The following is a 15,197-nucleotide window of genomic DNA, read 5'->3' as shown; positions in this document are numbered from 1 at the left end:
CTTTACCCATACAAATGACAGCCTTGTGTTTCATTCTGTGGATCTTCTCATTGTACCAATAAGATTATGGAATGTGGGAGTAAGTAGAAACCCTGTGGGACCACAGATGTCTTGAATGAGACCATAGATATTTAATGGGTTTGAAAAAAAAGTAATAAAAATTAAATAAAAATGGATTTTTTTCCTATTTGTCAAACTTTTTAATTAAATTTTTTTTGGTTGAGGAAAAATATGACTTTAAAACAGAAAAAAAAAATACCAAAGACGAAACCAAATTAAAATAGAATAAAATATTCACAGCTAAATTTAAAAATAATCTCTTGAGAGTATGAAATAAAAACACAAATTACTTCTTTTTGGTGTAAAAACATTCAAGAACCTTTCAGAAGTCTTTTCAGAGACATTTGAGAAGGCTGTATGGTGGTTTTCCCCTGACATCGCATATACAGATGTGCCTTACAGGTACATTATACTATTGCTTGATTTTGGAAGACAACTTACATCTATGTCCAAAAACTATGAAAGGTTTGTGTAAGGTTAAAGAAATTGAGAAAATTATCTACTAACCTCTTTTGAGAATTTCTTAATTGAAAAGCTGAAATGTTCTCTTATATTCAACTTTCAAAGATATCTCAGTTATCTTTGAGGACCTGTAAAGATGGAACAATGGAAGTGAAGGGAGGCACATGTAGGGGAGTAGTTTCTAAACTTAATGCTTTCTCATTTGCTTGGATATCTTAAAGAATATATTGTACTATTCTTGCTCATTTTTTTCCGTGGAATAAATGAGAAGCAAATGAAGAGAAGAAATACTTAGTTGGCCCTTTAAATCATCCTTTTTATGACAGTTTTCATGATGCTGGCAAGGATTCTGAAAATTGCATAAAGACATTTTTGGCTGATGACTTTCATTAGTTATAAAAAAGTCAATTGTTGCTCCTTTCATGACTTTATTATCATACTACTTATTTGCTTTCTTTCCCTCTCCCACATCTTAGTTTATATTTATAGCTCTCTGGCGAATGAACCTCCTTGGTAGTCAATGAAATATTTTCAAAAATAGTAACAGCTACTGAGTTTTTGTGTCCAAAAGAACTCATGTATCTTAACTCTGCTCAGGCAGTTTTCACAAAGGAGTGATGGTGGGACTGAAAATTCATAATTACACTGGGGAATTATATGTATGACAAATATAAAACACAATAGAAGAATATAGTTTGACATGGTTACATTTTTTCCAGATGAATTGAATTCATAAAAAAAACCTGTATTACCAAATTTTATAGACAGTGAGTTCTTTTAATTTTTACTTTTGACCACCACAAATGACTAGTTTGTTCATTTTCAAAGAGAAAAGAATGTGGGTTTTTTTTTTTTTCAGACAAATGCTGCAAAGACATTTTTGGTTGAAGTTTTTAGGTTAATGTACTTTTTAAAGATTAGATCTCAGGGAAGAGAAAAGGTCTTCTGTGCTTCTCTAGATATGACAAAGATAGTATGACAGTTGCTTGGTTTTTCTGTGATTCAGATGATTTTTTGTGGTTAGCTCCTACTCACATTAATTTGACAAGTTTTGTAAGTCTTGAGTACATTGAGAGGAAAAGAGGCATGACAGTTTTTAGTTAAGGGTGGAAATTCTGCTTCAAAACATGGCTTCTTTATGGTACAGCATTTCCATAGAAGCCATACAACTATATTAGTTCCTTGGACTGAATTGTGCTCTGATTTTCAAAGTTCAAGTGCATTACATGTTCATAAATATCAGTGATTGGAGATGGAAACATTAGACATCACATAAATCTATGAACTGGCAACTTTTCCTTACAGTTTTAAATACTGTGAAATATCCTTACCTAGGTATATTGAGTCAGGATTGTAATTCCTACAAAAGGGAAATTATACTCCATATATGGGATTAATGCACAAATAGCCCAGATTAATATACCGGGACTCCTAGAGGTCTTGGTAGCTCTTCCGATTCAGTTCTGACCGTTGTCATTTAAATCTTCCACGGGTTCTTCTACTCAGGATATATTAATGCTGACATAGTAAATTAGTAAATAAGCACAATGAAGAAAAACTCCAATGCAGTGTAAGTAGATTTGGTCATTGTGTGAAGACTGGCCTCCTGGGTTCCATATGTTTAATTTGCCGAAAATAGGAATCTGCCCGAGAATTCACTCCGTGGCCTTGTCTCGTAGCCTGAATGGATTAGTTCACCGTCCGTTGTGTCTTTACGCTCCAGCTGCCGACTTGGCGTGCATTGCTACAGTATTAATTTTAGTAATGCACGTTCTAATTCATCCTGCCCATACAGTCTGTCTGCTGGACACAGGACTGTTTTCAGTTTCCTCCTTCCAACCGTCTGCCAAATCATTTCAGAATACATTCTTTCATACGCCCCGGCTCTCAAACCATTTGGAGCAAAGTCCCTCACCTATCCTGGAGAGACTACTTCTGCCCTAGTGGATGGTCTGCAGCCTGGGGAACGCTATCTTTTCAAAATCCGGGCCGCAAACAGGAGAGGACTGGGGCCTCACTCCAAAGCCTTCATTGTCGCTATGCCAACAAGTAAGCATTGTGTGTTTGTGGCTCTTTCTCTGTCTCTCTTCATTACTGCTAATTGTGGTGTCTTACTTTGAATCATGCTCGTCGATTTAGAACTGCTTTGTTGACGATTTTGGGGGCTACATTTGCCTGTTGATTTCTAAAATATTTTTGTTGTCCCTTGGGAAATTGGTCTCCCCGGAGACTAAAAGATTATTGATTTCTAGTCATATGAATGACTGTTACAATATTCCAATAACATGAATGTATTAATTATGTGATTGCTCTTATATCACTGTGTAATTTGGGGCTTATAATGACAGGGAAATAACATTTTTACAGATGTAATGTGACATTTTTAATTATTAGCTCTCTTCAATTTCTAGATAGTGCTTAAGATTTTTAGTTTATATTCCATTATTTTGGAGTGCAGCTCTAGTCAGAATAATTTAAATTACCTCATTATCTGATCACAATCAAAATGGAGGCTAATAAAATCCCAAATTGGAGTGAGGTGTTTTTAGACTGTATTTTCTATTTCTTTTAATTTAATTTTATTTTTTCAGTGATCCAAGATTCATTGTTTATGTACCACACCCAGTGCTCCATGCAATCCATGACCTCCTTAATACCCACCACCAGGCTCACCCATCCCCCCATTCCCCTCCCTTCCAAAACTCTCAATTTGTCTCTCAGAGTCCACAGTCTCTCAAGGTTCCTAGACTGTGTTTTCTTTTCTGCCTCCCCATATTTACACCAGATGTTGGTAGCTGTCTCCTGCGTGGTGTGTTGTGAGGATTCACAGTATAGTGCAATATTAAACAGTTCTGTGGTGGAAAAATTGGAATAGATGTGGTTTGCTCCCTCTGGGTCCCCCATTGCCATATAAATTCTCCCTGCTCCTGCAGCATCCCTTCCTGCATTCAACCCTGATCTCAGGAAAGAGTAAATTGTAGGGCACCTGTAATAAATTGGTTTACCTACCCCGGGAGTCTTTTGAGTTCAGGTCTTATTATAATGTATCCATTATTAAAGGGATTTTAAGTAAGAAGGAGAAAACAAATACAGACATGTTAGGGGGAATAGGGAACTCTTTGCAATGCCTTAAAAATTACAGATTTGTTGCTTACCTGTCACCTGCAAATCACACACAACACATCCCCATTTAGTTTTGAGTATAGATCTTCAACACTTTTTACCAGGCTTATGTGTGTTTCTCTCCTACATCACTAAGAGTGGCTATAATATATCTGTAGTATCCTGGCAGTTTTATTAAGAAAATCCTACACAAGATTTTGCATTCACAAAGTCAATAGATTACTTTAAAGTACTCCTTTCAAAATTTCTGCAAATAATAAGCTGCAACATAATGATTCAATTTATAGAAATTTAATACACATTTTCTGGGACTATATCATTACTTAAAGTAAAAGAGATCTTTAAAAGAGATTGCCATAATTTGGAAAATGTGTTCAGTGTCTAAAGAATGAGAAGTTATTAATTATAATGACTAATTATAAATGCCTCCACACTGCCATCTGAAATACTCACCTGATGTTTCTCAGCTTTCAATTTTTTTGACGGCAGAATCTTTAAAATCTATTTATAGCCGGTTCTGGCAAGTCCGATGTGCAGCAGAAGACCCATGCTGAAGATGACCAGAAATCTGAAAAGCCAGAGACTTCTCCCAAAGTTCCTGCTTCCACAAAACACACTCATTTGCCTGTTTCTCCCGGAGGCAGAAACGTCAAGAACCCTCTTCTTGACTTGAAGAACAAAATATTGGCTAATGGTGGGGTGCCCAGAAGACCCCAGCTGCACCCAAAGAGGACTGAAGTTTTGGATCTTCAGTCAACAGAAATCACTGATGAGGAGGAGCTGGATTCCCAGGGGGACCCACCAACGTTGCCCTCAGAGACCCAAGAGCAGAAGCCACAGCAGAGGCCACCAAGTAGATCTGTCCCCCCAGTCCTTGCTCCTGGGAGGACCCCAGTGGGAGTGCAGACCCCAGTGTTGCCCCGAAAGGAAGGCTCAGACCGGGGTGGCTCCTCTCTGCCTTCCCACCCTCATCCAGGGACGTCCTCATCTGCACGCCACACACCCATTGAGGGTAACCCTCACCGCCCTTCAGGGGGGCCCTCCACCCATCTGCCCCCCAGCTCTACTGACAATGATTCAGTGGGCCAAGAGGAGGACGAGCCAGCCACCGGCTCCCGGGACCCAAAGGACGGGGCCTCCCAGCGGCTGCCTCCTAAGAGCACCGCCCAGGCTAGGCCTGCCCTGTGGCCCAGCCGCCAGGCCACCTCGAGCGCCCTGCGGGACAGAGGCCCTGGGCACCACAGCACAAAACCAGCGTTGCCTGCGCGGAGAGCACCCCATTTTGGGGGTAGGGAGGAAAATTCGGGTGCCTCAGTCTCATCCTCGAAATTTTCTCCACCCCAGGAAGGATCATCTCGGCTGCTGCCCACGGAACCACACCCCGGGACCCCACTGTCCAGGGGCTGGAAGGATGGTCAGGACACCCCAGCCTCCAAGTCCAGTGTGCCATCACAGTCCAAGTCTTCCTGGTCTTCTGGTCTCTCCTCAAGGACACAGGTCTCTGAGCGAGAGGATGCCTCTGATGGGGATGGTGACAACGATACAGAAGATAGAGGCAGGCAGGCTGAAGCCACGGCCCCGACGTCTCGGGCCCGGCTACCCGCAGGTCCGCCTGTCTCTGGACATTTCAGTTTGTTCAGAAACAAGCCCTTTGCCGCCCATACGAGATATCCAAGCCGGGCTGGCAGCGGCCGAGGACCCCGGTTGCATCCCTCCAGCTCCCCGCCATCCACCGTGTCGCCTCGAGTCCACTCGAGGGTGAATTCTCACCCAGCTTCGGACCACAGGCAGGGCTTGGGCATCCATGGAGACGGTGCAGAGAGCGAAGCGGAGGACGAGAAGCCACTTCCTGCCACCGTGGTAAACGACCACGTGTCTTCCTCGTCCAGGGAGCCTGCCTCCCTGGGCGTGGACCACCTAAGAAAAGGCCCGCAGAGAGGGGCGAGCCTTCAGCGGAAGGAGCCCCTGGCGGAGAACCCCAAATTCGCCGGGACTGAGGCAGGTGCGCATCCTCAGGGCAAATCCCTGGCCTCCAAGGCGTTGGACGTCCAACAGAGCACAGAAGTGGGTGTGGAGGGCGGCTACCCCAAGGCGCAGCTGGCCCCCGCTCGGCGGCCCGCGACTCGGTCCCAGCACCACCCCGGGCCGGGCGTGCCCAAAAGGACGGCACCCGGCCAGGGGCTGGGTGCCGGGGCCGCCGCTCCGGAAGGGCAGCCTTCTCCCGCGGTCTCCGTGTCGCAGCCGCAGCCCCGCGGCCCCCCGCCGAGCAAGGAAGTGGGGCATCCGCTGTCCAAACCGAAGCCCGAGCTGCCGCAGGCTGGGCGTCCCCACCCCGCGGCGCCCTCCTTCCCGGACCCCTACGCGGCCAGAGGCAGTCAGACCCCCCACAGGGCAAGCTCCCGAGGGGTGCTTCCCATGTCGCCCCACCATCGGGACGAGGATTCCGAGGGCAGATCTGGCGGAAACCACCACGACAGCACAGAAGCAGAGGCCCGAGCCGCCCGGGCGCCCGCACACCCGGCCCGGGCCAGGGACCCCATCCAGTCCCTTCCTAAACCCCGCCAGCTGGAGGCTCACGCAGGAGGCGCGGGCGACAGTCACCTCCGCAGACCCCCAAGCTCCCCGCTGAGGCCTGGCAGCCCCCGCCACTACCCCCATGCCCGCCCCAGGGTCCCGGGCCGAGTGGGGCCCCAGGCTGTGGGGAACAAGGACCGCGCTCCCCAGGCCGCGCCGTCCAAAAGGGAGCCCCTCACTTCTAAGTCTCAGCAGTCGGTCTCGGCAGAGGAGGAGGGTGAAGACGCGATGTTTTTTAAAGGAGGAAAGGACGAGGACCCTCTCTCCTCCTCTGTTCCAAAGTGGCCCTCCTCCTCCAGTCCCAGGGCCAGCAAATACTTGGACGGGAACATCGCTAAGGACAAGATGGACCCTGCCATTGTGCTCTCACGCCCCAGGGTGGGCTCCCCCCAGGACGAGAACGACACTCCTGTGAAGCGTCCTCCTCCTCCCCCGCCAGGAAGCTCCCCGAGAGCCTCGCACCTCCCGCCCAGACCCCCCCACCGCAGCCCTTCCACCCCGAGCCCCACCACGGGCACCCCGGCCCGGGAGCGGTACACCACCCGCGCCCCTCCGGTCTATTCTTCCACCACCCCTATGCTCTCCTTGCGCCAGCGCATGATGAACGCGAGATTCCGGAACCCCCTCTCGCGCCAGCCGGCGAGATCCCCTGCCAGACAAGGTAATTCGTTTTTAACTTAACGTTCTCTTTGGGGTCCTCAAAAGGGTTCGTAGCAATTCTTGAGAGTCTTTTATTTTATATTATTGAGTCTCTGCTCCGTCCAAGCACTGTGTTAAGAGCTTTACAGACGTAACTGATTTCATCCTCTTAATTGCCTCTTGTGTTGTGTCTCCTGGTTTTCAGATGAGTGACTAGGGGCCCAGGGATCTGCGTGGTTCCCCGAGGTCAGACAGCTCTGAGGGCTGAGCTGCAGTTCCCATTCCAGACGTGCTAATTCCCCAGGCCTCTGCCATGCCTCTATCACATACTACCTCTTTACATTCCCCAACATGTGCTCTTAATCTGTGAAAATGCTTCATAGTCATGATGCCAGACGAGGTTCCTGTATTTTGGGTTATTTTTAGCTGCTCACCTGCCAGGGTATATTTAACAAATCCCAGAAAGGAATTAGGTAACCGTGTAGGCTGGATCTTGTTCTTGTTGATTGTGCGTATAAAACTCTCAACATACTCTGGGACAAACTCAGTGTCTTGTGTGTGAATTGTTTAGATATTGCAATCGGTGAATGTTATTTAAAACCTCCAGAAAATGCATGTTAAAGATGATTGTCATACGGAGGATTAAGAGGCAGATGTGTGACTTAGAGTGAGGACACCATGTAGGCAGCTATGAATTGGAGTCTACATGGACCCAGGGCAGGATCTAGGGTGTTTAGTCCATGTCTGCATTCAGTTTAGTGACAACTTGCGCTCTCCTTGCATGGAATTGGTACTTAATGGAAGATTCTTGAATCAATGCTTTAGTGTTTGTTAGTCTGTACTTTGTATTATTACCTTAGCCCAATGTTAAAAAAATATATATATAGAACAATGCCCCATGGAGAGGACAGTTTACTCTTAAAATAGACTATTTTAAGCAAACCTTAGACCCTGGTAATAGATATAAAATCCACATTCCCTTGTATACAGCAGAAATTCAATTAATATTTAGTTTTCATTCACTATTTGAGTGAGAAAAGTAAGTCTCTGACCCTCAGATATTTGTCAGAAAGCCCAAGTACTTTATGCCACGGGTGGGGCTGGATCAGAATGCTCCCAGCACAGACCTCGAGTAACTGTAGCTGATCAGAAATGCCAGGAGACAAAGAAGATGGGCAGGTGCTAGGGGCAGACAGAGCAGCAACTGAAGGGGCAGGTAATGGGACCTTCAACTTTATCTCTGAGCAGACACTTCTCAAGCAGCCCCACACAGGCCAGCACTGAGCATGTACAGTTGGTGACTGATGATTGCACCTGATTCAGCTAGATATACTTGTTGGGTTTAGTATAATCTGCTAAGAAGAGCAGAACAACATCTAATATATTTTCGAGAGTTTCTCCATCCTTCCAACTTTCCTTCCCTCTATCTTCTAAATGGTTAAAATAACATGCTAGCCACTACTGTCTTAAGCTTTATCTAGAAAACTTGTGCTGGACTCTCTCCTTTCCCCAGTATTGTCAGAAAACTGTACTTTATTATACTCTTCATAGACATTCATATTTGGTACTTAGAAGTCACAATTTAAGACTGTAGTCTAATATATACTAATTATTGTCTTAAAATTCTGTTTAGTATTTCTGTTCGAAATGATGTGTTATTACTTAGAGTTTAGTATGAAGCCGGCTTTACAGGAGTGTTGAGTTTACCAGATTCTGGCTTTGTTGTTGTTGTTGCTATTGTTCTCTTTTGTGTGCCATGTAGGTTATAATGGCAGACCAAATGTAGAAGGGAAAGTGCTTCCTGGTAGTAATGGAAATCCAAGTGGACAAAGAATTATCAATGGCCCTCAAGGAACAAAGTGGGTAGGGTAAACTTCTTTACACATATGAGTTGTTTTCATGCTGTTGGGAAGAGAAAAGTGGTGGGCACTGTGTAGCAATAAACGAAATGGTCTTTCGTATTCTTCTCCAGTTTTAACCACTCATACATCAATATATTCTTATATTGCTTCTTCCTGTGCTCAGAAGGATCTTCTATTCTTCTGAGTGACTAGTTCGTGTTTTTCTCATAACTAATAAGATAAGTGGGCCTTTACTTCCTGTTTGCTTTGACAGGTTAGGAAGATCACACAAATATTTTTTCCAACCTCATAGCAATTACGTAGATTCTGATGCTTAGCTCCTCAAATGGACTTCTTTTTCTCCACCTCTGTTAGCTTCATTTTATTTTTATTTTTTATTATTTGATTAAGTAATATACACATTTTTCTCCAAATTGTCTCAGATCCTTTATAAAAGAAAGCAGGGTAAAAACAACTGAGTAAACCAAAAAATACTGGATCAAATAGGCAATTTTTATTAGATCACCTTTTGAATTTTCCAATGATTGTCGTTTGAAATAAAAAATAATTAGTAGTATTTTATATGTGTTTAAGATAAATGAGTTTAACTTCTTGGGGTTAAATGTTTAGGAATTTTTGGTAATTTAGAGGATAATGGGCAGAACACTGTACAATATTCAAGGATTTGAAAGACTTTTTTTCAGAGAATCACAAAATTATTCATATTTTTGGACTGGAATTAGACTGGAATTCCCAGTCACAAATTCCCCTTTATAGCAGTAAGGTTTAGGAAAACATTGAGAGACTTCATAAAATTTTTAGTCACAGGTAACAAGATACATTTTATCATTTCTTAAAGGAACAGGAATTTATAAAGGAGGAAGGTGTATTAAAGTCAAATGTTATTGAAAAAATTTCACATTGAAACAGTGTGGAGTAGAGTTCAAAAGAAGGGTTTATATAAGTATATTTTATTTTTAATTACTGAGACAGCATCCAAGAAAGTGGCCCTCTGGGAGGGGTTCCTCCAGTGACCTACTGTGCAGTCACAGTTCTCAGACTTTATGGAGCATCAGAATCTCTGGGGGCGTGTCAAATAAGGTTTGGAGTAGGGCTAGGTAATTAGCATATGTAACCAGTGAGGCTGTGCTGGTTCAAGCCATAGTTAGAGAACCACCAGTGTAGAGTATGAGTTTGTTCCTTAACAGGGATAATAATAGCTCTTCCCCCCAAAAGTTTTATAATTTCTTAGAATATGAAATTTTTGCCTACATTCTCTATTAGGCAATTTAATTACAAATTAAATTGTTTTTGTTATAGCAACTTCAGTGTTTGACATTACAGCCAGATGGAAACATTTCATGCTTTTTAAAAAATTTTTAATTTTTTTTAATTAAAAACAAAGATTTTATTAACATATAATGTATTTTTTGCCCCAGGGGTACAAGTCTGTGAATCGCCACGTTTACACTCTTCACAGCACTCACCACAGCACATACCCTCCCCAATGTCCATAACCCAATCACCCTCTCCATATTCCCTTACCCCCACGGCAACCCTCAGTTTGTTTTGTGAGATTAAGAGTCGCTTATGGTTTGTCTCCCTCCCAATCCCATACGAAACATTTCATGTTTTTAATACACTGGCAGTACATGTTCATGGTGGGAAGTTAAAACAATTCAGAAATATATGCAAAAGATAATTTCTAAGCTAATCAATGTCCCAAACCACTCCCCAGAGATAACCACTGCTAACAGTTTAGGATATATTTATCCAGATTATTTTTCTCTGCAGTTTTAAGCTTATATACACAAATGAATATATTTTTATTTCTGCAAAATAGTCCTGTAATCTGAGTCCGTAGCAGTTAATGTCAATATATGCAGAATTTCCAATTCCTTTCATTGCCCACTAGCTTTGCACTATGTGGATGGGACATATTTTATTTAATCCCTTCCCTCCACTGATGAATACTTAAGTTGTTTGCTTCTTTTCAGCATTACACACAGCATACTAAATGGTAGCAGTATTATGAACATTTTTGCATATTTGAGAAATTGAAAACAATTTGTATATTCTGTGGTTAAGCCATTATAATATGAAATGGGACTGTTTTGCACTTTATTCTTATTATGCCTTGTGAATGATGCAGACAAAAATAATATTTTCTACTCACATTATGGTTTCCTTCTGCGGAGGCTTCTTGGATATGTTCGTGCAGGTGGATTCATGCTCAGTATATTCTTTAATCTGTGTCATGGTTTTAGGTCGTGGATCTGGATCGTGGGTTGGTGTTGAATGCAGAAGGAAGGTACCTCCAGGATTCACAAGGAAATCCTCTTCGAATTAAGCTAGGAGGAGATGGTCGCACCATTGTGGGTAAGTGAGAATTGTTTTAGGCAACAAAAAGTGTTCTGAACCAGCTGTGGGATAACAAATCCCTGCCCATTTTTTAATGGGGCCCTTGGCCCAGTTACTTTTACCATGTGGAAAGGAGTGTCCCAAAGGGGCAGAACTTAGCTTTTTCCCTGATACAACTGTATTTCTACTCTTGCCTCCAGAAAAGGTGGCACTTGACTTCCTTCTTGAGATAGGGCAGCCCAGAGCAGCAGGTGTCAGCAAACGACAGCACAAAGACCAAACCCTGGCTGCTGCCTTTTTTTACTGCCTGCCAGCTCAAAACAGTTTCTTCGCTTTTAAATGATTGCAAAAACAAAACAAACAAACAAAAAACAAAAACAAAAACAAAAAACACACCAAAGAATAGCAATATTTGTGACATGTGACAATTACTTGAAATTCACAGTCTAGTGTCCATATTCAAAGTTGTACTGGAACATAGACACACTCCTTTGTGTACTCCCTGTGCTTTTTGGCCCTGCAATGGCAGAGTTGAGAAGCTGCAACATGAAGCTTAAAATATCTTCTCTCTCTCTATCTTCTCTGGTCCTTTACAGAATAAGTTTGCCACTCCAGGTACAAAGTAACGCTCTTCTTCCTAGGTGTAGGAATCAAGAGGAGGAAAGAGTTACTTCCCCGACTAGAGACTGAGTTATTTCAGGGTAATGGGGCATATCAATGAAGCATTTAGAGGATTATATAAGGTAATTCAGAGTAAGGGACAATCTAAGATGGCTAGAAATTACTGGATAACAGCCGATATTGCTACCTCTGCTGAGTATCCTTTTAATGTTTCCTTTGCTTTTTACTGATTTGAATATAAGAATCCATAAGCTTTGAGAAGACACTTTGCATTTGGTTTTTACTTCCTCTGGATGATCTCATCGTGTTGCACAGCCTTTGTCTGATTTTGTTTCAGATCTGGGAGGAACGCCCGTGGTGAGCCCTGATGGCCTGCCCCTCTTTGGGCAGGGGCGGCATGGCAAACCCGTGGCCAGTGCCCAGGATAAGCCCATTCTGAGTCTAGGAGGGAAGCCTTTGGTGGGCTTGGAGGTTGTCAAAACAACCACTCGTGCCCCCACCACAACCACACGACCCACCACGACAACCCTGAGGCCCACGACCACAGCCACCCGCCGCACGACCACAACCACGACCACCACTACACGTCCAACGACCACCACCACACGCCCAACGACCACCGTTCGAACCACTACGCAGACGACCACCACCACTACTACCACCCCTGAACCCACCACCCCTGTTCCCACCTGTCCCCCTGGGACCTTAGAACGGCATGATGAAAATGGCAACCTCATAACAGGCTCCAGCGGGGTGCCAGAGTGCTACCCTGAAGAAGGTAATGACCTTCCTTGTGATGGTGGCCCACGTAACTAGCATGCTTCATTTTCAAGTCAGGTCACAAAGAGTGTAGGGAGAAGTAAGTAGGGTGCACAGTGGAATGGCAACAAGAGGCATTTCCAGTCCCACATGGTTTGTTCAGCAGTATATGTCACAACCAGGGTTGTCAGATTTAGTAAATGAAAGTACAGCATGGGACATACTTAATGTGAAAAATTATTTGCTATTCATTTAAAATTCAAATCTAAATGGGCATCCTGTGTTTTATCTGACAACCCTTATCACAAACCAAATAAAAAAATTTAGCTAAAACATGGAACATTGTGAGTATGGATGAGCATTTCCCCAAGTGTGTATTACTGGATATTAGTAGATTTGTATGCATTATATTAAAAAAAAAAGTTCTGTGATTAGATATGTGATTTAAACAAGGCTAATGATTCTTACTGTTGGACCATTCAGATCCTTGAATAGTCTCATTGTGAATTTCCTAGAAAAGTATAGTGTCCTGAATGCTTTCTCAATCTGCTCTTCCTTTGCAAAATGCTAATCCTTGAGTGACTGATTTCTGGTGGCAGCAAGGGTAGGACTGCTTTCCACTGGGTAGAACTGTGCTGTTTCCTCTGCTACGAGAAATGCAGTTAGGACTATCCTCTGCCCCAACCGTGTCTTCCTGCTGAGAATGGCCAGTTTCTCCTGAGGAATGGAAGCAAGGACACTTCGGTCAGGTCCCAGTGGACCTGCAGAGTCATCATCTTTTTCTGCTTAGTCCCTGTTCAGGCTGCTTTGGAAGAGGTCATCCTACACTGGTGTCTGGCCTGGAGGAGAAAAATTCATCTTCTTTCCCTTAGGTGGAAAAGAATCACCACATAGGCTATGAAACTTATGTCTTTTTAAGCCGATGCTGAGTGAAGATGATTCATTTCAGGAATCATTTTGCACACCCAGAATTCTTTACACAGCCTTCTTGACCGTGATCAGCTTGAACTTGGATGCTATATTCAAAATGGGAATTCTTTTTGAAGTTGGCCCTCCTGCAGAAAAACTCCAAGTAAACAGGAACATCGGACCCATCTAAAAATTCACACCAAAGAATAAGGAACCATGCTGAGAGGAGGGTCACTGGGGAGAAGATTCGCACACTATCATTTTCCCCAGGGAGCATGATTTGGAATTTACCTTTGGATTTCTGGTATGAAAACATTATGTACTTCCCTTGACCTTTCTCTTCTGCATACACTGATGTGTGTGTGTGTGTGTGTGTGTGTGTGTGTGTGTGTATAATTGGAACAGATATTTACTTAATAATTGTTTGAAAACGGGAGAGTGACTATTTTGGCTTTGGATTGAATTACTACTATTATTATGAATATTTTGCGTTTTCCTTTGTCTAAGAGGGCTTATACCATATTCTTTTCATTTACTTTGGATTTTGGGACTTTTTTGTGGCAAGAAAGTCAATGTTTTTCTTGGTATTTTTGTTTCTTCTTCTTCTTTTTTTGGCAAATCATGATGTATGTGTATTTTCTTTTGTGTATCTTCTTTTATGTCATCCATCCACTTCCCTAGCCCAGGCCAAATTAGTAGCCAAGTGTTAATTATAATTTGCCTCTAGACAGCATTTTCAAAATAATTACAAATCAATACAAAGTCTTGGGAAAAAAGTAAATTTGTGGAGAGAAACTTAGGATCTTTATATAATGTTATGCTGTACTATTATTATTATTTTAAAAACATTCCTGTATGGCTGACCTTCCTTTTTTATTTATGCTGCTCCACTAACAACTTTATTTTATTCCTTGTATTCATTCTAATTATAGTTATTTTTATTTAAAAAATTTTAAATTATAGCTTTCTCGAGATTCAATTCACATACCATAAAGTTCACCCTTCTAAAGTGTATAGTTTAGTGGCTTTTAGTATAGTCACAGGATTGTGCAACCATCACCACTATCAAATTCTAGAACAACTTCATCACCCCCCAGAGAAACTCCATACCTATTAGTCATTACTCCTCATCCCCCCCTCCTGCTAACCCCTGGGAAACCACGAATCCACTTTCCGTCTCTATGGGTTTGTCTCTTCTGGACTTTTCATATAAATGAAATCCTACAAGATGTGGGCTTTGTGTCTGGCTTCTTCAGCTCAGCGTGAATTGTATTCAAGTTTCATCCACATTGTAGAGTAGATCTGTACTTTATTCCTTTTCCTGCTGACCAATATTCCATTGTGTGGATAAACCACATTTTATCCATTTATTGGCTGATGGACATTTGGGTTGTTTTCACCTTTGGCTATTATTATGAATAATGCTGCTATGAACAGTGTGTACAATTTTTTTAACACCCGTTTTCGGTTCCCTAGGGTATACACTTGGTAAGAGAGATGCTGTGTCCAGTGGTAACTCTGTGTTTAACTTTGGGAGGAACTGCTAACGTGTTTTCCTCAATGGCTGCACCATTTTGCATTCCCACCATCAGCACATGAAGCTTCCAATTTCTCTATATCCTCACCAACACCTTGCTTTTCTGTCTTTCTGATTCTTGCTATCCTAGTGGGTGTGAAGTGATGTCTCTCGGTGGTTCTGATTTCCAGTTCCCTAATAACTAATGCTATGGAGATGGTGATTTTTTTGTACCTTCCAATGATAGGTTCTGAAAGGGAAAGTGGGCAGGATTATCTTTGGTGCCTTAGGTCAGCCCTGATGTAGAACTGAAGTAAATTTATTTGAAAAAT

At 42.8% G+C, this 15,197-nt stretch overlaps 1 protein-coding gene across 1 annotated transcript in view; it reads left to right on the top strand.

The window, feature by feature from the left end:
- LOC111158666 (fibronectin type III domain-containing protein 1-like) overlaps positions 1–15,197 on the top strand; it is a 100,067-nt gene that overhangs the window by 57,673 nt on the left and 27,197 nt on the right. The window contains 5 exon segments of the mRNA XM_022520859.1: positions 2,383–2,571; positions 4,157–6,880; positions 8,621–8,721; positions 10,967–11,078; positions 12,019–12,459. Coding sequence (XP_022376567.1) covers positions 2,383–2,571; positions 4,157–6,880; positions 8,621–8,721; positions 10,967–11,078; positions 12,019–12,459 — 3,567 coding nt within the window.

The sequence above is a fragment of the Enhydra lutris genome, unplaced genomic scaffold (genome assembly GCF_002288905.1).
Source record: "Enhydra lutris kenyoni isolate GAN:26980312 unplaced genomic scaffold, ASM228890v2 scaffoldscaffold62, whole genome shotgun sequence".
NCBI lineage: Eukaryota > Metazoa > Chordata > Mammalia > Carnivora > Mustelidae > Enhydra > Enhydra lutris.
The sequence above is the reverse complement of the archived record's forward strand: the minus strand, read 5'-3'. Positions and strand labels throughout refer to the sequence as shown.